The following is a 25,572-nucleotide window of genomic DNA, read 5'->3' as shown; positions in this document are numbered from 1 at the left end:
TTTATTTTATTTGTTTATTTTTATGTGGTGCTAAGCATCAAACCCAGTGCCTCATACATGCTAGCAAGTGCTCTGCCACTGAGCCACAACCCCAGCCCAGTAGAGATTGCTCCAAGAGGTGTGGCCCCACTGAAGCCGTCTGGCTCTGCTCTTGCTTCATGCTGCCACTAGGTGTCGCTGTTGAAGTGGCTGTAGCATAGCCTCTGCTGGCAAAGTGGTGCTTCCTTGCTGACTCTGGGGTGCTAGTGGGAACCTAGGCTTCCTCGGCCTCAGACACCAAAGGAATTGTTTCTCAGGCCGCAGCCTGGTGATCTGTCTCAGCAAAACTCAAGTTGATGCCTGCCAATGATTGACCTTGGATAACAGGGAGGGAGGTCGGAAGCACTTCTCTCCCAGTTAGCCACCGGCTCTAATGCACATCTACCTTCTCACCATGGCTGGTTCTCTTCAGGTTCTGTCTCTCCTGCCTCTCTTCCCTGCCCCACCCCAGCACCAGAGGCCTTCTTACCTTCCCCTTACCTATCTAAAAGAGATCTGGGGTGGGGGGAGCTGGGGGTGCTGCTCACTGGCACATGGGAGGCACTGGGTTCAATCCTTAGCATCACATAAAAACAAAAGGTATTGTGTCCATCTACAACTAACTAACTAAACAAATAATAAATAAATAAGAGACCTGGGGAGTGATTCTTCAAAGAACAAAGGCAGCTGACTCCAAAGTGACCTTCAGACATGAGATTCATACAAAAGTTATAGAAATCCAAACATGACTTTATATATTCATGAGCACAAGTGGTTTAAATAAACACAACACATCTTGCCTATTCCATCACATGATCAGCTTTATTCATCGAAGTGTAAACGGAACTTGAATTCAGGATTTTGCTCGCGAGTGTCTGATTCTGTGGCGCCTGCCAAACTGGTTTTACAGCTCCATGGCATCCCCAGATGTCCACCAGAGGTGACAGCTTTGGGATTTGTGCATTACTTCCAGGTTTAAAAATGAAAAACAAACAAAACAGCAAGCACTTCTCCATATGTGAATTTATGCCCTTAGTTACTTCATGTAATTTTTGTCTTTGCATGTGTGGTGTCCAGGGTACATGATAAAAATTGCCTTTTGCTAAAAAACATTCTTCACCCAAGACAGAGAAGCAGGGGTGTGAGAAGGGAGGGGTGGAGTGGAAATCAGGGCAACAGCACCATGCTTTGTAGATACTGGCCCACCTGCCCAGAGCAGAGGTATTTTTACTTTTTTAATGGGGAGGAATCTTAGGGGACAATCTTTTCTTTTTAATGATTTTTTTAGTTGTAGTTGGACATAATACCTTTATTTTATTTATTTATTTTTATGTGGTGCTGAGGATCGAATCCAGGGCCTCACATGTGTGTGGGGGTGCTCTACTGCTGAGCCATTTGGGGGACATTCTTAATGGCGGAGAACATAAAGAATATAAATGCTCTTTTGTGGCTCTTTTCAAAAAAAGAAGAAGGAGGAGGAGGAGGAGGAAGAGGAAGAGGAAGAGGAAGAGGAAGAAGAAGAAGAAGAAGAAGAAGAAGAAGAAGAAGAAGAAGAATGGATGCACCAGTGGAGAGAGCAATCATTTGCCTATCTTAACTCTGGATTGTTCTAATTTGCCTGTGTTCCATCTGATAGGCTGTGTGTGTGTGTGTGTGTGTGTGTTTTCTTTCTTTTTTTTTGCACTAGGTATTGAATAGAGGGGTGCAGGGGTGCTTAACCACTGAGTCACATCCCCAGCCCTTTTAATTTTATTTTTAAATTTTGAGACAGGGTCTTGCTACATTACTTTAGGGCCTCACTAAGTTACTGCTGGCCTTGAACTTGAGATCCTCCTGCAGTGTGCGCCACCATACCCAACAATGACAACTTCCTCCTCCTCCTCCTCCTCCTCCTCCTCCTCCTCCTCCTCCTCCTCCTCCTCCTCCTTCTGTTTCTTTGATAGGGAGGATTTGTAGGTGACAAATTACCCATGTAAAACCGTTGTCTTGAAGAAAATCCAAACATTGTCCAGGGTAAGAAGGGAAGGAATCCTTCCAACAGCTTCCCTATTCTACGTCTTCACCATAAGGCAACAACAGTTATTTTGGTTTATCTCCTTCTCTCCATCCCCTGGCTGCAGCCAGCGCACTTACAATGCAGCATCTCAGGCACCCCTCCTCCCAGAACTACAAAGTCAGAACCTGCTTGTGTGTGCGCGCCGCGCGCTCTCGCTCGCACTACTGAGCATTGAACCCAGGCGTCCTTTATCACTGAGCTACATCCCCAGCCCTTTTTATTTTAAAATTTGTCTTGATAAGTTGCCCAGGCTGGCGATCCTCCTGCCTCAGCCTTCAGAGTGGCTGGGACTATAAACGTGTTTGGCCAGAACCTGCATTTTAAAGTGACCCCCAGGTTGAAATGTGAGAAGCTGCTCACTATTTTTGTGTGCATTAACTTGCATATTTATATATGAACATACACATATGCTCCTTCCTGGGTTGAGGATGTGGCTTTAGAATGTGGCTCTTGGCAGAGGAATAATTCTCAAAGTGTGGCCTGGGAATTTAGCAACTTTAGCACCATTCCAGAACCTGTTAGAAATGCAAATGACCAGTCCCCGACCCCAGCCAGTGAATGCAGAAGATCTGGGGGTGCTAGCCTGCCGTCTGTGTTAAAACAAGCTTGCTACAGGCTCATACACCCGTTTTACGGAGGGGCCAATGGAGGCTCTGAGCAAGAGGTTTCTTTTCTCAAGTCAGAATTTCTTCAAGTCTGGGCAGGGCTCCCGCCCTCCCGAATGCAATGCCTACAGTGGATTTCCTTTTAAAAATAGCAGCCAGACAGACACCAGCTGACTCTGGGTGTGGGCTCCATGTCAGGCAACCGCAGTCCTCTCATTGGGGTGGATAAAATTGGATTTTAATGTTCAGAAAAATGTGAAGTGGCCCGTAAGCCAGCTAAGTGCCACCAGCTAGGTGGGTCTGCTGGGCCTTCGCCGGGGCCAGGATCTACAGGTGACCCCGGCCACTGGAGCTCTGCACCTTCTCCCAGAGGTTGACGTCAGTAGGGGCCGTTTGCCAAGTTCGCTGCCCAAGCTGGACCAAGCGGCCCTCCACCTTCTGCAAGAGAGGGAGAAGCGATTAAGGCCAGTTAAAGAAAAACGATCGCACCCTTAAGGATTTCAGGGAAAGGATTAAGTGCGGAATCGGGGGCGTGGAGGCCCTGAAGGAACCCTTTTGAGAGCTCATTTCCGCCTAAAAATTCTCCCCCCCAGATAAAGGATCTCGGCAGGCACGGACGGGGTTCGAACCCGTGATCTTCGGTTTACGAGACCGACGCCTTACCACTTGGCCACCGCGCCTGCGTTAGAATGGCGGCCCCGCGAACCTTATCCTGGCGCCGCTCCCGCGACCAGCCCGCGGGCACGAGCGCGGCGCGAGCGCGGCCCCGCCCCTCGGCCCAGCCGGGCGGGGCCTCGCGGGCGCGCGCCGGCGGCTCCCCGCCCCCAAAGCGAGTGGGTGTCCCGGGCTTCGCTAGGGCGGCGTCCCCGGAGTCCCCGCTGGCTGCCCAAGACGCGTATCTGAAAGACCAAGCAAGTAGGGAGCCTGTTGGGTCTCGGAGTTCAGGGTTCGAATCCCGGTTCCGCCGGAGTTCAAGCGACCTTGCGCGGCTGGTCTCGGGAGCTAGATGGCAGCTAGTGGCAGGTAGATGGCCCCCGGAAGCGGAGGAGTGATGGCCCTTGTCAGGATCAGCCCGACCCCGGGGCTGACCGTGTCGCCTTGCTGCTGGTTGGGAGCAGTACGGACATTTAATAAAATAACCCCCCACACTCCTTCCCGCAGACTGCCCTGTTGGCTTTCGGTGTGTCCCTAGTCCCGGGACCAGCAGCAGCACCTAGGGTCTCCTTAACATGCCGCTCCTCGGGTCCAACCCGACGGGATGAATGCAAAATTCTGGGTGCAGCCCCGCCCCTGGGTGCTGCTGCTGTGCACGGCCTGAGCCCCAGCGCTCTCCCCATTCCTGTTCACAGATTAAACGCCTCCTCCTATTCTTATCCCGGTCGACTTCCCCGTCCTCTGCACTTTGATTTTTTCGTGTGTTAATGTGCGCTGTGCTAATCTAATGACTATTGTGTAATACGGTAAAATCACGATTAATACAAGCACGTGTAATTTAATAAACACGAGTTTTATTACTCAACGTGTTGCATAAGATCGACGCATATAGTAAATTATACACCCTGAAACATGTACTAAGATTCATGTGATCATTATGCATGAGTGGGTTACCTTATCCTCTTTAATAGCCGCATGGCTTTCGGCTGAGTGTTTGCACCACAAGGGATTTAATCCGTTTCTGGGAGCTAGACGTTGGGTTGCCTATGACTTTTTTTTTTTTTTTCTGCAAGAACATTCTACTACATGTGTCTCTGCTTGCTGGTACCAGCGACACCATATGATTCATAGAGACATATATTAAGAATATATATATTAAGAATGTCCCCAGCTCAACATGCAGGTACAGAGGCAAAGAGGAAACTTCAAAATAACTAAGAAACTGTGTTCCCAAGTGGCTTTAAGGATCAGTGTTTGGGCAGGTGGAGAGAAAAGGCACAGGTATTTTCCCTCCAGACATGGGGACTGCAGCCCTGAGAACTTGCACCTGGAGTGTTTAAGATCCAAGTGCAAATCCCCCAAGCAGCTCCTTAATTAAAAGAAAAAAAAAAAAGAAAGAAAGAAAGAAACCAACATGATGATCCACACCTGTAATCTCAGCTGCTTGGGAGGCTGAGGCAAGAAGATCTTAAGTTTGATGCCAGGCTCAGCAATTTAGGGAAACCTTGTCATAAAAGCAAACTGAAAAGGGCCTGGGAGGGTATCTCAGGGGTAGAGCCCTTGTCTAACATGCCCCAGGCCCAGGTTCAAGTTCCAGCAACTCTAAAATAAATAAATTGGAGAAAATTTTTAGGATTAAAACACAAGTGAACTGCTGAGGAGTCCGTGACAAACGTTGGCTTCATTGTTCTCCTCCTCTGTTGTTGTTTGTTGTTGGTTTGTTGGAATCATTGTACAGAAGCCGCAGGGACTTATAAAAAGTGGAAAGAAATTAGCAAATGAGGGGAAAATCACAGGGCAGCTGAGCCTAGAACTAACTGGAGGAGAAAGTCAGATTTTAAGAGGTAATTTTTTCAACTTTGTCTTCTGAGATGGAGGGAGGTGAGAGATCAGGGACATCAGGCACGTGAAAGGGCGTGTGCGTCTCCGGGGCAGGCAGGACGCCTTAGATACCCATAGGTCCAGCAAGGTATCTGGCCTTCTACAAGCCCTAAACTGCAGAACACGGGTGCCAGGTGGAGGGTGTAAAGAAGCCCTGAGAGGCTGCAGATCATGGACACCTGGACGGTGGGTCCTCGTGTCCCACGCCCTCATCCCAGAGTGGTGCCTTCGAGAGGGAGATTCTCAATAAATATGGCCGAAGGACTCAACCTGTGGGACTCTCTTCCAAGCAGTCCGGGGTCCCTCGTTGGCTGGCACCCTCTACCTGGTTCAGTGGTGAACTTCGATGCTGGCCGGTGCTGTGGGTGAGTTGTGAGGGCACGCAAATAAAAGTGCCCTCATCTCATGTGCTGGGGTGGGAATCAGGGTAGCTGAAGTAAGTGGTGTTTTAAGAGAGAAAGTGTCAAAATTGATCTGGTGGCAAAGCCAGGTGACAGGACGGAATACCTTTGATCTGTTTGATCTGTATAATTGAGTTGCCTCAATATGAATAATTTATGAGCACCTACCTTTCCTTTGTGTTAAAAGGTAGGTACTATTTTTTCTTAAAATACATACACATAGCTTTTAACCTTTCCCCCGCTCTTTCTTGCATGTATTTTCCTGTGCCTGTCTCCAAAATAGGAATTTGAGTGCTACTCGGGATCAGACGCAGGGCTAGGGGCTAGAGGAACGAGCTCTTACCGAGCTACACCCCCAACCCCATCGGGTTTGGAAAGGACCTCCTGAAGGTCCACAATCCCTCCAAGCCCTTTCCCCTTCCTCCCTCCCTTCCCTCCTGATGGTTTGTGATTCACCCAAATCCCAGTGAGATGCAATATCCATCTAAAGCGGTTTGGCCAAGTCAGGTTTGCTTGAAAACTCGTTTTCAACCAAGTGTCTCCAGGGTACCCCTCTCAGGGACAGCCTGTGGTCAGCCAGAGCCTCTATCCTGGCTCCCTGGGCCTGTGCTGTGCCCTCCACAGAGCGAGGAGGAGCAACAGGGGCCACCCCAGTCTACGTGGGGGCACCTGTGTTTTCTCAGTCACATCTTGGTCCAGCTCGGAGTCTGCTGGAGATTCCCACTGATGGTGCGGTGCCCCACAGATCTCAGTGAACACAGATGGATTGATTGGGTGGGTCTGGGTGGGTCTGGGTGGGGCCCCGGGTTCTGCCTATCTAACCTCCCCAGGAATAGTAGTGCTGCTGGTTTGTGACCTGGCTTACAGAACCTCTGAAGATGGTTTCAAGTATTGAAGTTTTTGCTCATGGAAGTGTGTGTGTGTGTCGGGGACTCCTCAGGCTTTTAACTAATACACTAAATTAAGGCTTAATTTAAAGTGAGCCACTCACAGAATCCCAGCCCCTGGAGGCAGGGACTGCCTTGTGAGTGACAGTTTAGCTCTCAGACACAGCTGTGAGGAGGCCGGAGAGCACAGGCTTCTTTTCGTTGCTCTTCTGATAAATTCCTAGATTTAGGGCCGGCTGGTAGGCACTCGTGAGTTGAGTGGTGTAGGGCAGGGAGAGTGGGCGACCTGGGGCTGGGCGGTGTCGCACTGTTTAACGTCCTACCAGAAACACAGGGGGTCCAGGCACCTCCCATCCTGCACATCCTGCCTTTTCCAATTTTAGCCGTGCTGGAGGGCATGAGGTGTCCTTGGCTGCCTCTGCCTTTTCCTGGTGACTAATGTTAAGCACCTTTTCAGGTGCTTGTCGGTCATTTGTTCTGTCTTTTGTGCTGTTTCCACTCGCTTCTTTTGCCCATGTTTATAGTTTGTCACTCATTATTGAATTATGAGTGTTTTTTTTTTTACACTGGGAATACAGGTTTTTCAGGTATTATATATTATGAATATTTTCCCCCAGTCTGGTAGTTTAACATTTTATTTAGAGACAGGGTCTCACTGAGTTGTTTAGGGCCTTGCTGAGGCTGGCTTTGAACTCATGATCCTCCTGCCTCAGCCTCCTGAGCCACTAGGATTGTAGGTGTGCGCTGCTGTACCTGGCTTTTTTTTTTTTTTTTTGATTTTTCATTTTCTTAATGGTGTCTTTTGAAGCACAGGGAATTTAAGTTTTGACAAATTCCTATTTATGTATTAATAGTGCTAGAGGTCAAACCCGGGACCTCCTGCATGCTAGGCAAGCCCTCTACCACTGAGTTACATCCCTGGATCTTTTTTTTCCTTTGTTTTCTTTTTTGCCCCTTGCTTGGTGCTGGTTCATCAAGGTTGCAAAGCTTTTCTTCCAAGTTTTCCTCTAGAATTTTTCTCGTTGAATGTTTTACCCTTAGATCTATGATCCATTCTGAGTTGATCTTTGTGTGTGTGGAGGTAAGACTAACGGTCGGGTATTTTTTTTCCTCCATCTGCATGTCTACTAGCTCCGGCACCATTTGTTGAAATGACTGTCCTCTCCCACTGAATGGCCTGGGCACCTTTGTTAAATTCCGCTGCCTGTGCCTGTGGGTCTGTTTCTAGACGTGGTGTCCTGCTCTGTGCTCTGCAGGTCCATCTGGATGCCCATTACAGTCTCATTATTGTCATCTTTACCCGAGGACCCAAGTTTTGTAAACCTTCCAACTTGATTCTTCCTTGGCAAAATCATTTTGTCTCTTCTCCACGTTTTGCATTTCCATATGTTTGGGAATCCACTCATCAGGGGGGTATGAAATGCCTGCTGGGACTTGGGCTGGGATGGCCTTGGATCTACAGGTGAATTGGGGGGAAATGGGTGACTCGACAGTACGGTTCTCCTCTTTGCGACTGTTTCATTTCCCAGTTGTTTGCTGCTGGTGCTGAGACGTTGGTTCTGTTTTTGTTTTGTCTTTGGCATTGCATTATGTGGATTTCCTGCGGATTCCTCCCCCCACCCCCAGGGGAGGAAAATAGCTTCCTTTTGGTGCTGTCTAGGCAAACCTCCCTGCCATGTGTGGTCCTGTGCTGGCCTCTGCAGAGTGCAGCAGAATGTGCTGCCTGTGTAGCCAGGGACCTCCCAGCCTGGAAGGAGGTGATGATCGTTGGCTCAACACCCCCAGCAAATAATGGTGACCATGCACAAAATGTTACTAAGACAAAAAAGTCCACTTTTCTGCAGAGACATGGCAGCTGTGTAGGGCATCCTGGTGCCACCGCGTCCAATCAGTCTTTGAATCTCTCACCTTGGCAAGAATCTGTTTAAATTGGTTCATTCCAGAACAAGATCAAGTTGGCAGCTATGAATAATAAAAAGGTTTTTTTTTTTCTTTTTCCTCTTTTCTTCCCCCCCCCTCCTTCCCAGATAAGCTCTAGAAAGGTCAACCAGATTATCTGAGGTACAACATTAGCATGCTGCGTGGGCCACGGGTTGCTGTATATAAGGAGTGGCAGACAGTAACAGAATAGAAAGGTATTTGTTTTATCAATGCTGCATGTAGCAGAGAACTCCCTCCCTCCCAATCTTTCCCCCCTCCAAGATGACAACTGTTTTGAGTTTATTTTGTATAGTTACATATCTTTTTTCTTTGCTTTTGTGTGGCCAGGTATTATCTATAGAAATGGGATTATTTTACCCACAGATGGTATCGCATTGCATATATTTTTTTTCCCCTTTCCATGCTTTATTCACACAAATCACTCAATACAGTTTCACTCTATAGGTTCTTAATCAAGAAAATGACAATCCTTAATGCTAGGCACTGCAATAGACATAATCAACTCACAGCAAACAATTCTAGATTAATTAATTCACAGCAAACAATTCTAGATTAATTCTAAGCACTGCAAAACACTTAATCATGATAGGCTAATGACAGACATTCCCTCTGCATGCTAAGTTCAAAAGTCTTAAGCCTTAGGCTTTATGTCCAGCAGGTGCACACTAACTTGGACTGTGGTGGCCAGTCTGGAACCAAGGCAGGCCTTTCCTGGTGAGGAGTGGACGAGCAGTTGAGGAGGAGGTCGTAGGGAGGAGTTGGGCTCTCACCAAGGCTCAGATGAGGAGGTAGAGTTTGAGAGCAGTGAGGATCACGCGGAGGATCAGGAACGATGACAAGGGATGGATGTCGGTCCTCACCAGGCTCTCCAGCCCGAGTGCATCCTTGTTTCAGCTGGCTGAATCCCTGTTTGTTTGCTCTATTACTTATACTAAATTTGGGGTGTTTTTTGACCCCCCCCCCTTCAATCCTTATCCGCGATCACTGGATTTCTCGGTGATATCTTTTACCCTGGGGTCATTTCTCGTACAGCACATATTTTTAACATGTCGTTTTTATTTTACAACGGATTGGAAGGCCAGTGGGTTCCCCGTGGCTCTAGTTCATTCCCCCTCCGCTGTGTTCTCATCCATTTGGTGACTGGACCAAGGTTTTCAATGGTTCCCCTGTGGCCGGCCACCTAGGTTGTCTCTGGTGTCTTCACTGCAGCACATTCTATTACGCGCTTCTGCACATGTGTCTCCATGGCCTGTGTGGAGAGTTCCTGAGCTCGGGAATCGGGGCTGGCTTCCTAAGGTGACCTCTCTGTCTAGGTTTCCCAGCTTTGAGCCACAGTTCTGTAACTACTGCTAATGGGTGAGCCAGCTGGCTGTCAGTCCCAGGGCTGGGGGACAGACATTTGAACTGGTTGAGCCTCATTTTTAGCTTGTGTGGGGTTGGGGATGGAGGCAGAAATAATCAGCCCCATACTTTGTGTGACAATGTGGCCGGGGCTTCCCAATGGGTCGACATGTGTTATGGATTTTGGTGTATTGGTATTAAACCATGCACATTCCTTTGGTTCTTTTCAGTATTATGAGCTTGTAACAATATACAAATGTTAAAAATTGGTTCCTTCACCTGTATTGACACTTCCTGTAAATTGCTGTGAGCATCTCACATGATGGTGTGTTTTTCTTATAGGAAAAAATCATTTATTTTCTTTTAGGTTTATTAATATTATGTAATGTTTCAAAATCTCAAAACTTATGTTGTCCAGGGAAGTTATTTTGATGGATAGGAAGGTAGATGGATAGAGACCTTTTTCTAGACCTTGTATTTTAAGATCATGGTTACATAAATGACACTTGATCTTCCAGGTTGCAAGATCCTGGTTTGCATTTCTTTTTAATTTTTAATATTTATTTTTTAGTTTTCGGCGGACACAACATCTTTGTATGTGGTGTTGAGAATTGAACCCGGGCCGCACGCATGCCAGGTGAGCGCCCTATCGCTTGAGCCACATCCCCAGCCCCCTGGTTTGCATTTTTTAAAAAACAACATAAAATGTTGTTGAAAAACTTCCCAGTAACAAGCATTAATTGATGTATGTGCTCCCCCCCCACCTTTTCAACCTAGGTGTCAAAGCTCTATATTCACAATTAAAGATGGAATATATGTGCTAAAATTTTAAGTGACTGTTTAAAAATGTCATCTCCTGTCATCAGACACCAATTATCACCTCCCCGGCTCTTGGTGTGGGAGGTGATTATTCCCAGGGCGGTTCTTGGCAACCTGAAAAGATAAACGGGTGGAAGGAAATGAAAACAAAATGTGCTGATTAGTTTGCTTAGAGCCCAATACGTGCATACATATATACGCACACGTATGTGTTATATATAAAAATATGATAAATAATATATCATAAAATACACTTACTGTATATATTTTGCATTTCCCTCTTGTTGCTCTGTTTGAGTGTAAAACAGGTAAAAATGCCAAGCGGGAAATGCGACCTTTCCCTTTTTCCTCCTGCCCTATGGATGCATTAGTGCGTTTATGGATCTGTGAATAGGAGTTCATCAGCAGCTTTTCTTGCTGCTCCTCATGGTTCTTGAGAAGTGGTGGTTGTGTCCTCTGGGACAGTCTCCATGGCTTGTTGGATGCCTGCTCGCTGCTCTGGAATGGTTTTTCTTGGGTGTTTAAGCTGTTGCTATTAAAATAACACAAGGAAAAATTTGCATATGCTTACAGCCAGACCTCACCTTGTCTCAAACAAAACCCACCAGTTCCATCTGGGCGCTTAACCACTAAGCCACATCCAAAGTCCATTATTATTATTTATTTTATATATGACAGCAGAATGCATTACACAGCCCCTTATATTTTATTTAGAGATGGGGTCTTGCTGAGTTGCTAAGTGCTTAAGTGGCTGAGGCTGGCTTTGAACTCAAGATCCTCCTGCCTCAGCCTCCAAACTCTTCATCTGCTTTTGAAATCCTTTCCTTATGCACCCCCCATTACCTGCTGCTTTCTGTTGCTGTGGGCTCATTGTCACAGCTGAGGATTTATGTGACTGGCATCCAGCAGCGGCTTCCCTCTGCCTGGTGCTCTGTAACCAGCATCAGTATCTCGAGGCCCGTCTACTATTGGATGCTAAGAATCCGTCCCTTGCTGGAGCCCAGTGGTTTGGCTGTGTGAGTTGCTTCCAGTGTCTGGCTGTCACACGTCACAGTAGTCTTATTTGTAGGTGCAAATGTTGGACACATGGAGGTTTCGCTGCCCTGGGGTAGATACGGCGGTGGCATGCCTGCGTCACACGTATAGCTTTTTAGGAAATGGATGGACTGTTCCCAAGTGGTTGTACCATTTTACATTCCCACCTGCAGTGGAGGGCCGTCTGGCTCCTTCACGCCCTTGTCCCTGCTTGGCCACTGTTGTCTTTCAGCCTTTCCCATGAGGGTCTAGTGGTGTCAATTTTCCTATCTCCAATAACTGAGCGTTTTCATGTGTAGATTTTCCTTTATCTTTGAAGTCTCTTCAAAGGCTTCATGCATTTTATGAGGTTGTTTATTGAATTTCAAGAATTCTAGATAGATCTTAAATATGCATCCTTAATCAGTTATTATTCATAAATATTGCATCCCCATCTCTGCACTTTCAGTCTCTTAACGGAAAAGCAGTTAAAATTTTGTTAAAATCCAGTTTGTCAATTTGTTTTATGGATTATTCTTTTTTGGAATATCTATGAAATCTTTGTATAACTCCAAGTCCACAAGGGTGTTTTCCTCTAGAAGTCTTAGTTTTAGATTTTATATTTGGGTTTATGATCTATTTAGTAATTTTATATATGAGGATTTGAGTTGTGAATTGACTCTCAACTTTTTTTTTTTGTATAGAGATTCATTTAATCCATTCTCTTTTGATGAAAAGACCACGTTTTCTCCACTGAATTATCTTTGTACCTTGGTTGAAAATCGGTTGTCCACATTTCTGTCTCTTTTGGACTCTCTTCTTCCATAGGCCTATTTGTCTATCTTGGCTGACTTAATGGCCCGTTGTACTATGTCTTGAAATCAAGTAGTGTTGGTTTTCAACCTTGATTATTCTAAGTTCCTCAGCATATCCTATTGTATGGAAATCCTAACGATTTCTACAAATTGCCTACTGGCATGTTGACTGGGATTTTGTTAAATCTGTAGATCAATTTGGGGAGAAATGAAGTATTAAGAATATTGTCTTTCAAACCAAGAGCATCATGTTATTCTCGAGTTAGGGCTCTTAAATCCTCTTAGCAGTATTCTGTGGCTTCCAGTGTACTGATCCTCCCTATTTTTGCCTGAGTTATCCTTATGTATTTTGTGAGTGTGTGTGGCGCTGGGGATTGAGCCCTGGTCCCTGTTCATGATTAGCATATGTTTAACTGTTGAGCTACACACACCCTCTGCCCTACTTTATGTTTTTGATGCTACTGTAAAGTATGCTACTTTAAAAATCCTGATTATTCATTGCTAGTGAAGAGAGAGATGATTGATATATTTTGTTATTATATTGATCTAGTATTCTGCAATCTTGCTGAACTCTATTAGTTTTTTTTTGTACATTCCTTTGGATTTCTGCCTAGAAATCCAAAGGAATCTGTGAATGACGGTCTGTTATCTTCTCACCAGTGTGAATGTCTTTTATTCATTTTCCTCCCACTGTTGACCAGATCTTGAAGGATCCCGTTGAGCAGAAGGACTGAGGTGACACTCTTGTCTTGCGTCTGGCCTGTGGGATCGAACCCACACATGCTGGGCCAAGCGCTCTGCCACTGGGCCACAACCCCAGCTCTGTTTTTATGCTATTTATGTGTCTATTGATCATGATTTTAAAAAGAATTTTAGCTCGTTAATATGAAGAATTATATTGGGGTGGGGGGGACCACACAAAAATGTTAAACCAACCTGCATTCTTGCAGGTAAATACCATTTGGTGGGACTGTAGTAAACTTTCTCTCTATTGTTGGATTGAGTTTGTTTAAAAAAAATTATTTTACTTTGTATTTTTTTTTCAGTACTGTGTATTGAACCCAGAAATGCTTTACCACTAAACTACCTCTTCATCCCTTTTAATATTTGAGACAGAATCTGTTAAGTTGCCCAGGCTGGCCTCAAACTTGTGATTCTTCTGCCTCAGTCTCCCAAGTCTCTGGGAGTAAGGCATGCACGACCATGCCCAACAATTTGTTTTTAAAAGTTGTTTGGAAACTTTGTGGTCATGAGGGATATTGGTCAGTAATTTACTAATAATGTTTCTATTTTGGTCATTATCTTGATGTTGGCAACGTATTCTCAATTAGGAAGCATTCCTTCCTTTTCAATTTTCTAGAAGAGTTTGTGTAGGACTAAGATTTCTTCCAAAAATGTTGGTGGTATTTGCTAGGAAAGTCATCAGATCTTGGGTTTTTCCTTGTGAAAAAGACTTCTCACTGTTAATATTTACTGGGCAAGTCAGTATATGGATCAAAGAATAAGTCAGAATATTTTGAACTGAAAAATAAAAACAGTATCAAAAGGTGTGATGTGTTGCTAAGGCAGCAGGGGAGGGGACAATTTTTAGCACTCAGTGGTTATATTAGAAAATAAGAGGGGCCTTAAATCAATGCTATTCCCTCCTTTAACTAGAAAAAAATGAGCGTCCCTAGTTGTATCTTTCAAGGACATTTTCTGTTTCATCTAAGTTGATGAATTTATTGATGGTTTCCCATGAAAACTTTTTGGCCCTGTTATTCACTGTTTAGATGAAACTGGCGATGCCACCTCGCCTGTCCTTGGCAATTGACCTTTTCTCTTCATGGTTTCTGTGGTAGAAGTCGGTCAATCTGATTGATCTTCTATGAGAAACTGCATTTCATCCCCTGGACTCTCCTCCAAATCTTCTGTTTTCTAGTTCATTGATTTCTGCGCTGATGGTTATTATTTCTGTTCCCCTTTCCTGCTGCCTTGGTAACACGTCCCACTTTTGATACTGTTTTTATTTTCATTCAGTTAAAAAATACTTTTTTGACTTTGAACTGTGGGTTCTATTTGGTTTTGAAATATTTAGGGATTTTCCCAGGGATCCTTCTTTTATCATTACCCTTTTCCTAATTTAATTTCATACTTTAATTTCACTGCGGTCGGAGAACATATTTTGTATAGTGTGTTTTTGTTTTTTTTTTTAAAAATACTTCCAAGTGCATTGAGACTTGTTTTATGGCCCAGGAGATAATCTCCTTGATAAATTCTTCATGTGCCTTTGAAAAGAATGCAGACTGTGTTGAGGAAAGTGTTTTATAAATGTCAGGTCAAATTGGTTGCTAGTATTGTGGATTTTCTTCTTATCCTTCATAATTTTTTTTTTTTTTTTTTACTTCTGCCACTGACTAAGAAAAGGGATTGAAATCTTTGACTGTAATTGTGGATTTTTCTCTTTGACGTTCTGTGATCTACCCCCCCCCCATTGTTTGAATTGGTTAGGTACCTAAACATTTAGTATTCTTTTGTCTTGATAAATTTATTGCTATGAAATGGCCATCTAAACCCTGGTAGTATTTTTGCTCTAAAAATATCTGAAATTTTGTCTGATAACACTAATCCATTGGTGGAATATTTATAACACTGCATACCTTTTATTACATGTTTACTTTTTGTGGTGCTGGAGGTCAAAGTTGGGGCTTCGAGCATGCTTCGTAAATGGTCTACTGCTGAGCTCTACCCCAAGCCCTCTGTATTTTTACTTTTGACTTACACCCACCCCACTTCAAATGTTAAGACATAGGTGTGTGTGTGTGTGTGTGTTTGTTTGTTTGTAGGCAACATAATTGGGTGTTTGTACATTTTGAAAATCTCTGCATATTAATTGGGTTACTTATGCCATTTACATTTAGTGATAAATTTAAACCTAACCATATGGATAGTTATCATCTCCCTGTTTTTTTTTTTTTTTGTCCTCATCTTTTTTCTACCACCTTTGCATTTGTTGACTTTATTGTTCCATTTATCCCTTGCTTGGCTTACTAGCTATGACTGTTTTGTTAGTTTAGTACTTGCTATAGGATTTATTATAGATACCTGTAACTTACCATAGTTGTCTCTTAAATGATATACCAATTTGGAAAAAGTATATGCACTAAAGTGTGCTCCCATTCCCCACCATATGCCGTTTTTCTCACATTTTACATGTTAAAAATACCACAAAACATTGTTATTTTTTGAGATTTAAGCCCTAATAAAAACTGTTATGCCTATGTAGTTACCATTTATTGCTCCTAAGTTCTTTGTAGATTCAGATAATGTCATTTTCCTTCTCTCTGAAGGACTTTTCCAGAATGGCCACATGGTTTCACATTCCCATGAGCAGTGTGTCTATCACTATCATCTTGATTATTCTAGTGATTGGAAAGTGGTATATTATGTGGCTTTGATTTTTATTTGATATAAAAGCATCTTTGTGCATGTATTGGCCATTTGTAGAAACCAGTGTTCAGACTCCTTACCCGTTTTAAAATTGGGTCTGTCTTACTGAGTTGTAATAGTCCTGTGTGGAAGGCCGTCACATCACGTGACCAGTGTTTTCCCCTCCTGATTGGTTGAGGCACTGTCAATCACCACCCCCCCCATGATCTGGCTACTCTTAAGTTGCTGAAGTCGGTAGCCCCAATCTTGAGGGTAGAAATAATGCAACCAACTGTGTCTTCATGCGTAGGCGTGCCTTCTGCAGCCCCATGGATTGAGCGACGCTCACCTGTTCCTTTGTGATATTACCCCTTGCCCTGTTTGGGATAGAATGCCCCTTGTGTGTCCCCTTCTCTTACTCTGCCCTTGGGTGTGGCCTTCCTAGATGTCAGTCAACCTGCTGACAGTGGACATCATGAAGCTGGACTCGGCCCCCTGAAACCTGACCCCTTGCCCCATTTGAATGGTTTCTCCTCAATAAAAGGGGTCAGCGCGTGCTGGCTTGCTCTTTCTGTGGACCCTTAAGGTCAGAGGAGCCGTCACAGGACCCCCAAAGAAAAAGGTATCTGTGTCTTGTGTGGTTATTTCGTGCAGCCCAGCTCCCCTGGAGTGACCCGAGTGTTTTTTGTCACCGGGAACGCGGCAGTCCTGTGTATGTTTTAGGTCGGATCCTGTTAGATATGATTTAAACAATATTAATCTTCTTCATGGACATGGGATGACTTTCTGTGTATTTGTATTTATTTCAGTAACACATTATAGTTTTCAAAGTGTAAATCTTATAATTTTCTTGTTAGCTCCATTCCTAAGTATTCTTTTTGATAGAATAAATTTTTTGCCCATGGTTTATTCATTATTACCATACAGGAATGCAGTAGAATTTCATATCCTGTAAATTACTGTTTAATGGTTCTCCAATTGGATGGCATAGGAGTTTGCAATTTTTGCATTGTAAACAATGCTTTAGTGTTCATTCTTGCGTGTGATTTCCTGTTAACATTCTCAAATCTGTCTTATAAATTTTGAATTGCTGTGTCAGTTAATGTATACTCAACTTTGTTAGCTATCTTAATATTTTGGGGGGACCAGGGGTTGAAAGAAGGGGCATCATAGCCACTGAGCCACATACCCAACCCTTTTTCATTTTTTGAGACAGGGCCCCTCACTAAGTTGCTTAGGGATTCGCTAAGTCTCTGAGGCTGACTTTTGAACTCGGCAATCTTCCTGCCTCAGCTTCTCCTGAGCTACTGGGATTACAGGTGTGCACCATTGTGCCTGGCTAATAAGATATTTTTAAATTGTTCTATCGCTTCTGAGTTATTACGTGTGCTCAAGTAGCTACAGAACTCCCAAAATAAGACAGTGTTTAGTAACATGTCATTTTTGAATGTTGGGGTCATTTAAGACGACTTGGTCTTGGAACCCGGGTTAGCCTAGTCAAAGCCCGACAGTGGATGCCATTAACCATGTGTGAGTAACCACTTTATAAAATGAGATTGAAGAGGTTTGAGAGAACTTCAGTGTCTAATTTGGGTAGTTGTGTGTGAACCTCAGGACTGACTGACTTGAGTTCATTAAGCTATATACTCAGTTGTATTGGCCAAGTATCTGAACTAGGATAGTTTTGTGTACCAGGTCTACAGGAATGTTGCTATGGCTTCAGTGTTTGTGCATCTCAAATTCTTGTTGAGACTTAATCCCCACTGCAATAATAAAGGTGGGGCTTTTGGGTAGTGATTAGGTCCGAGAACACAGACCTCTTATAAGGGACAAGGGGGCTTGTTTGGTCCTTTTGTTCCTCCTGCTGTGTGAGGACGGCATTCATCCAGGGAGGATACAAGGTGCCATCTTGGAAGCAAAGGTTGGACCCCCACCAGATACTGAATCTGCTTGGACCTTCCAGCCTCTAGAAGTGTGACAAGTTTGTTAATTTTCCAGTCTGAAATTTTGTTACAGCAGCCTAAACAGACTGCATTGTCTGAGTTCTGGGGTCCCAGAAGCTTGGTCTCAAAGGTGTTGTTCCCTTTGATTTCAGGCAAGTCCTTCACCTTCTCTGTTCTCGACTCTCTCGTTGTTGCCTCAAAGCCTGGTTAACTGAAGTGCGTACATCCTGTTTGACCAGGACCAGGCATATGGCAGCATTTAATATTTTCTGTCAACCAACCTTGTGGCTCCCTGGCATTGCACAACGAGTATGTGGGAAGGAGAGTGCAGTGTTTGGTTACAGCCCCTTTTTTGGTATCCCCATCGTAGTTTCTGTAACTTTGGGAAATTTCATGTCCTGAATAACCATTCCAGTTGAAGATTACGGGTGTGCACCATTGTGCCTGCTGTTGAGACATTTTAAGAAAGTGAAACCACTAGCTGGGTGCAGGAGCTCACATCTCTAATCCCAGCAACTTGGGAGGCTGAGGCAGGAGGATCACAAGTTCAAGTTCGAGGCCAGCCTGGGCAATTTAGTGAGAGCCTGTCTCAAAAAGGGCTGGGGATCTAGCTCTGTGGTAAAGCATCCCTGGGTTCATTTCCCAGTATAAATAAATAAAATAAAAAACACTTGTTTTAAACCACAGTTCTGCAGACTTTTTTTTTTTTTAGTGCTTAAAGAACTGTAAGCAAGCCACTGTACCCCCCTCAAGTGCAGATGAGCTCCCTGTGGCGCTATTTCTCTGCCTCGAATAGTTGATGTTCAGTGTGTCTCCTGGGGGGCAGGATCTGTGTGGTGAAACGGGGGCCACTGTCAGTGGGTTGGCCCTGTGGAGGCATCACGACTTGCCCTTCTGTCCAGCTGCTCCCCTGCACCTGGTGTCAGTGAAGGTTTTGCTGTTTGGGTGAATGGGATTGATGGTCTGCCCCCCTCTCCCCCGGCCCATTTCTTAATCAGATGGCAATGTCAAAATTTTGGCTGTCAACCAAGTTTACTCATTTTGTTTCTTCCAAGCAAAGAGGAAAATATGGTACTGTTCTCCTCAAAACTATTTTACCTTAGGCTTTCAGGTTGAAATTAAGGCTCATCTCAAAAAAACAACAACAAAACAACCTGAATTGTAACAACCATGTTTTATAGTCTATAAAAATGTCTTGGTTGCTTTTGGAAGTTGGTTAAATTGAAGGGTCCGATGCTGAGTCATTTAGGGATTTAAAAAGAATTTTTTTTTTGGTACTGGGATTGGATCCAGGGGTGCTTAATCACTAAGCCACATCCCCAGCCCTCTTTTAAATTTTGAGACAGGGTCTCATTAAGCTGCTGAGGCTGCCTGGAACTTGCCATCCTCCTGCCTCAGCCTCCTGAGCCCCTGGGCTTACAGGTGTGTACTACCGTGCCTGGCTCTGTCAGGAATTTTGTTGGTGTTTATTGCCATCAGAGTGAGAGTTGGTTTTCAGTGGGCATGCTGTGCAGTATGATCTGTGTCAGCCTCTAGTGAGAACTACATATCTCACCCTATTGCTTTTAGTTGATGCTTCCCCGTGATTGTGGAGGAAAGCACATGACTGATGTAAATCGTGGCGTTTTCAAAGTGGGTTTGCAGGTCAGGGTCTAGGACCTGATCTGTGAAGCACCCTGACGGTGCCCTTGCTGTGCTGTTGTGGGCTGTGTTCCTAAGGTGGCATTTCCTCCCAGTCAGCCTCAGCCCCAGTCTGCGGCAGCCCCACTGACATATAGGGCGTGGTCTCTGCTCTGCACAGGAAAAACCACAGTACATCAAAAAAAAAATTTTATTTGAGACACAAAAATGCAAAATTGCTGAGATATATCAAACATTTCCCGATCAGCTACTATACTGCCACTATGTACAAAAGATCTGATGATAAATGCGCACACATATAAAAATACAGTATGCTTCATCTATGTACAGTACATGTGCAAAATGTATGGCATTCAGACATGATGTGGAACTGGTTTCAGGGGTGCAAACAGCAAATGAAGGCATCATGGTTTAAAAAAAAAAAAAACAACAGAAAGGCAATACATGAATGGATCCCCGACTGCCATAATTTTTTATTTTTATTTTTTAAACTAGTGCTGTAATGAGCAGGGCTCTGCAGATTGGTATCTTTCTCCTTTTTTCCCATAAAGTGAGATGCTAAGACATAACGTGACAATGAAAATAAGAGAAACGCCTATCACGCTGCATTTCAATTTGCAAGCAAAAAAACTGATTCCTATAGGGGAAGGAAAAAAAATTGTTACTATTGAATATGTACTACTCCTAAACCAACAAAGCAACTCTAAACTATTTTACATGAAAATAGAGAATATCTACATCTCTGTGAAAATTACAACCTTAAATGGATAATACCTTTTTGGGACTGATATTTTGAGATCTCTGTAGTCTCAATTTTTAAATAAAAAGTGCCTCCTTTTGGCAAATACTTGGCAATGCCTTTGGTTCCGTTTTAAAGCATTTTGCATCACTACGGGTTGCTTGAGGTCAAGTACTCTTGGTAGACTCTAAACCTTTTCCTAAGTGCTTCCTCTTCCTACCAAATTAGCAAGATTTCTTACAGCATAATGCAGAGAGGTAATTGTTCTGTGTTTGGGGATTCTAGACACCTGGATAAAGCTTAGTCTCAGCAGTTGGCATGAAGCTCTGTTACCCTGTGGCTGTGCTGACATCACCAAGGGCTGTTTTGCTGGAGTCCAGGTAGCACCCGTGGATCTGCCTGCCATCCTACTGTCACCAAACTCCGGTGCTTCCCATCACGGTTCACAGAGCAATGTATGTGCGTGGAGGATGAAGCTCTTTTGTAAACACGTGCAGCTTTTTGATTTACAGGCCTTAAAAAATCTCAGGTAGAAACCTTTGCAAGGATGCATTTTCTCAGATACTGCAAGAAAGGGTGAATGGGGCAGAAATATGGGCCTGCTTATTGCCACATGGTCACGTCACAAATAAGAACAGCAGCCCAGAAAGATTGTTCAATGAGCAAGTGATCAAAGATTGAATCAGAAAAAAAAAAGACTATTTTAATTGTTACTTTCCAGTTTTGATTAAAGTCACTTAAAAGACCGGCAGAAGTACAGCGAGGGAGCTCTCCAGACACACTTATGAACTTCGTAGGCAGTGCTGCTCGACAAGCCTAACCTTCCAGTTCATGTTCTTGGATCATCTTGTGCTAATTCTGCATCCTCTGGGGCAGTGGGTCAATTGTACTTGGCGTTCTGTTGCCAGTATTCGACATTCATGTGTACAGTGAATGATAGTGAAAAGGGGAGCTATTGGTGAATTTGATTAAAGGACTTCGTGTTCTCCTGCTGGTGACACTGAATACCTATTCTCTTCAAATGTCCTTAAAGTCTCCAGTGTGCCACAGGCTCCTCAGGTGCTTCTGGAGCTTGGACCTCGGACCTCATGGCCTGCAGAGATGGCAGGGAGGGTGAATGCTGACATGTGGGTTCCTCTGACACTTTCAACCCTGCCATAGTGCTCTGCCACCTCTGAGCTCAAGTCCTTCTCATCTGTGGGGACAGCTGCTTCATCAGCTGCTGTGGCTTGGTCAGCCTGGGAATTCTGAAAGGACTCTGAAGACAGCTGTGCTGCCTGGAATGACTGGGAGCAGGGGTGAGGGAAGCCCAAGTTGGCTCTGGCCACAAAATGGGAAACGTATTCCTGTGCGCCACTGGGTGTCTGGACTGCATGGCCTGGGGATGCCACCTTATTTCTGTGACCCTGCCTTCTGTAGGCAGCAGCTGGGGCAGCACCTCTGCCACTGTTCCTGAATAGCACTCACAAGCTGGCAAGTGTCAGTTACATGGGTCACAGAACCCCATGGCTTTTAAAAAGGAAATTTAAATAAGACCTATTAATATTACAAAGATATTCATGAAACACATAGTAACTTCACAAAAAAAATTCCACAAATTCTGAATCTATGTAGATATGTGGCAAATCCTATAAGGTAGCTTGCACATTTCGGGGAAGATGCTGGAACATGATCTACCAACGTCGACCTAAGACGCATCCTAGGAGACGCTACAATGAGATGTGCAGGATGACCACACCCCCCCCACACACACTGCTAGAGCCTTTCTAGGAGCTTCAGCATCATTCTTATCTACCCCACCCCCAAGAAGTTGACCTGATTACAGTAGAAAGGAAGGTCTATGCTAATGTGTTGAGACTATGCAGGGAAATAAGATGGGTGTGACAATGTTTCTAGGCCTGTTTCCTTGGCAATGGAGTACTTTGCAATATGATGTACAACAGCAGCACATCTGAACCCCACACATGCATAGCGAGAATTCGACTTTGTCCTCTGTTTTGTCCTGTGCTTTAATGGCTATGAAACTAGCTTCCAACAGCAGAAAGCCACCTTTAGTACATGCACATCACCTCTGCCAGGTCAAAGGCCTGGTGTGCAGAGTGGTCTTTGGTTGTGTCACATGCGTGCCAACACACTGCCCACGTGCTCGCCCTTACCTGGACATGGGGGTGAGGCCCTGGAAAGTGGCACTGTGTCCCAGGTGCCTGCTGGCTACTTGGGCTGGGAAAGGAGGGCCAAGTGGAATGGTGTGAGTGGGATGGCTGCTGGCGGGAGGTGCTGCAGGCCCACTGCCTTCTGGAGGACGAGACGCTGCACACCAAGGCTCGAGCGCATGTAGGCTGCTCTTTGACTACACATTGCTAACAAGCCGGCATTCTTTGTGCTGCGTGATGTGTTTCTGGAGAGCAAACTTTCTGTGGTGTGGTTCAAGTTCTCAGGTCCCTACTGATGAAGGGACCGGAGGGCTGGAAAACGATCTGTGTATGCAACTCGGGATTAAGGAACCAGGAAGTCACTCAACAGGCATTAGGAGCACAAGGTGTTCAGTTGCCTTCTACAGTCCCACTGCTAGTCGGTGCTAATTAACACTATTAAAATCTGAACAAAGAAGGTGCTTGGAGACTGTGGACCTGATGAACCCCAGACAGAAGCCCTCAGAAAATCCAGGGCTAAGACCTTCCATAGGGAAGGTCACTTCCCAAGTGATAACCTGGCTCTGGAGACCATCCCTACCCAGGAACTGACCTGGGTCCCATTAGCTATGCTGGGAAGCCCTCATCTGCCTGGGTGGGAGCTGGTCACAGATTTGCCATACCCTGGGGTGGGTTGCCAGTTTCATCATTGACTACGTTGAGCACAGTGGCCTCTGCCTTGCATGTCAGCACCATCAGCACCTTCAAGCCAGAAAGTGCAGTTAACAGAGGGCTCCAGGGAGCTAGTGTTGGAAAGGTGGACTTTTCTTACATATAGTAAAATTTATAGACCAAAAAAGAATTATATTTTTAGGCAAAACACAAACCCAGAAATGATTTACAAATTCTTCCCAAACAATGGATCAGGCTGCCTCTTGCGTGTCACTGTGTGGAGCATCCACCATCTAATGACCCAGGAATCAACCTGGCCCTTGGGCCTACACAGGGTGAGGAGACGGCACAGTGTCATTATTTAATAAAGCCCTCCACCCTTGTTTGGAAGATTTCAGTTTTTTGTTCCATTATTTACATTTTATATATACCTAAAACTACTAGATCAAAATAATTTGGGAAATCTTGTGATAGTTGGCATTTCAGAAAATTTCTTAAACTACTTGACAAATGTGATAATGTTTTTCTATATTTAAAAAAAAAAAACATAAAACCTCCAGTTTTTTGATATTTAGGCTTGATAATATAGTGAGAGCTTGGGTAGGACATCCAGTTACAAGCCTGTAAGATGATAACCAGGGACTGGTGACAAAGACAGCCAGAGCTGGGGTCTGGTGGCCGAGCTCATGACAGTCTAACTTGGACTTGAGGTGGGAATGTCCTGGTCCTGGTTCACAGAAGACTTCCCCCTTACCTTCCATTCTTCTAATTCACCAGCTCAGAAAGACATTTCATGCTAGCCTTTTCTTGGTTCATTGAGATGGGTCTGGTTACCTGAAAGTTAGTCAGCAATTCTTTAAATATGAAAAATACATGTGGCTCAAGTACTCTAGAAATATTGAGTTCTTAAAGTAGGACCACTGGATACCCATTTCCTTACCCTAACGTCAGCTATACAAATCACAAAGTCAGAGTGTACATATAAATGCCTAATATACACATTAAAACCAATCTAATCAACCCAGAGGGCTGCTAATAGAATTTTCAGTGTTATCAATATACCTGGACTTTTTACAGTGGATTGTCTGACAATATCCTGTAGACATATGGTTGTGGTGAAATATCTTCCATTTAAATTTGGAATTCTAAAGTAAGATTCCAAAAATTGCAAAATAAACTACAACAAAAAAAATCACATAGGTTTCTGAATGGAGCAAAAGTCTTCCTTTGGAAGCTGTCGCACCAAGCTGGGCAGCACTCTCCACTCTCTGGCTCCCCGCTGTGCCTTGGCTGGCTCAGGCCATCTCTAGGAAGTGGCTCCTGCAGAGACCTCTCCTCTCCCTCACTGCGGCCTTGGTTTGTGAGTGGAGCTGTCTGCCTTTTATTTAGGGTCCCAGTGACCACAGAGGTTTACATGTAGTTGATTACCAGAGAATCCTAGTGTCATTTTCCTGCATGTCTTACCCTTTCTTATGTCTTTATCTAAAGGTACTTTTCCTTCTGTACTGCAGTCTGGAGAACCAGGCGAGTCTTCTTGGACTAGTGTTTCAGAAGGCCCTGTGCCATGTTAGATTGTAGGAATTCACTGCTGAATGCAATGAAAGGTTTCAAACTTGGTTTCCAGGACTTGACCTTCTTAGCTACTCTTTCTATTACATGTTTTAATTGCAACAATGCAACTATGGATCTATATCTAAAAACTGACCTCTTAGAATCTTCTTCATATTCTGAAACCTCATGAATTCTGAGACAAGCAGCCTATGATGTTAGTCCCATGGTAGCGGGAGGTCCTGTGGGTCTAGAAAGTCCGCAGAGAACACGCTTGGTGCAGTGGTGCTGAGGGGAGTGAGCCCCGAGGATGTGTTGGGCATGGTGATGTCCAGCCACTCCATGCTGTCCAGGTGGGAGTCTGAGAGGTCGAGAGACAGACAGGGAGCCCCTGCAGCACACTGGGCCTCGGAGGTCTCCATGGGTGAGTGTGCATGGCCCAGCATGCCAGAGTGACTCAGCAGCTCGTTCTGGAGATCCTCGATCAGGGAGAAGGGTTCCCTGTCTTCACTGCTGCTTTGTAGTGGAGCCATTTCACTGCCTGAAGGTAAAGTTCCGTCCAAGAAGGCTTCTAGTTGGTTCTCTAAGCTGGCGGATAAACTACTCATAGGTTCTAAGGACACAGGTGGTGCCATTTGGACTTGGGGTGGTGGCCGGGACACCACTGTGTTGACTGGCATGGTAGTGATGCTGGCTGTCACTGGCCTCATTTTGGAAATTGGGGAAGGCTCTTCTTTTATAGGGAGGGAAATCTCTGGAAAATAAGTAAAGATTTACTATTTTAAAATTTCTATTAATAGGGCAGTTATTTTGCTATTTTGTGACTCTTATTCTCACCCCTCTTAGAGATGAGAGAAATGCTATTCGTCAGGTTTAATCCTTGATAATCTTTAGGATGATGAATCATTTTAGCTAAGTAGATAAAACAAAAGCTTATTACATTCTGATGTGTTTTCAGTTTTTCCTCAGTAAGACTAAGCATTGCAAGCTATAATATCCTACTTGACAGGAATCAAGGGCTTATTTAATTACTGGGTCCTTATTCTTAGTCATTAAG

At 44.5% G+C, this 25,572-nt stretch overlaps 1 protein-coding gene, 1 long non-coding RNA gene and 1 other non-coding gene across 7 annotated transcripts in view; 1 reads left to right on the top strand and 2 right to left on the bottom strand.

Moving 5' to 3' along the window:
- Nucleotides 1-3,287: 3,287 nt before the first annotated feature.
- Trnat-cgu (transfer RNA threonine (anticodon CGU)) lies at nucleotides 3,288-3,359 on the bottom strand. The gene has a single exon. It is a non-coding gene; the product is annotated as a tRNA-Thr (tRNA).
- A 1,956-nt stretch (nucleotides 3,360-5,315) lies between these two features.
- The window catches only part of LOC117794823 (uncharacterized), a 44,654-nt gene continuing 24,397 nt past the window's right edge, over nucleotides 5,316-25,572 (top strand). Inside the window, exon 1 of the long non-coding RNA XR_004618695.2 lies at nucleotides 5,316-5,579. This is a non-coding gene — a long non-coding RNA (uncharacterized lncRNA). The remainder of the gene's footprint in view (nucleotides 5,580-25,572) is intronic.
- The window catches only part of Mrtfb (myocardin related transcription factor B), a 237,850-nt gene continuing 231,878 nt past the window's right edge, over nucleotides 19,601-25,572 (bottom strand). For 4 of the 5 annotated variants that reach the window (XM_071605615.1, XM_071605613.1, XM_071605614.1 and 1 more), the window contains one exon: nucleotides 19,601-25,269. In XM_071605615.1, coding sequence (XP_071461716.1) covers nucleotides 24,734-25,269 — 536 coding nt within the window. In that variant the 3' untranslated portion in view covers nucleotides 19,601-24,733. The remainder of the gene's footprint in view (nucleotides 25,270-25,572) is intronic. The other variant, XR_011705506.1, reaches the window with a different exon arrangement.

This window comes from Marmota flaviventris, chromosome 19, assembly GCF_047511675.1.
Source record: "Marmota flaviventris isolate mMarFla1 chromosome 19, mMarFla1.hap1, whole genome shotgun sequence".
NCBI lineage: Eukaryota > Metazoa > Chordata > Mammalia > Rodentia > Sciuridae > Marmota > Marmota flaviventris.
This window is presented reverse-complemented; position numbering and strand designations above follow the sequence as displayed.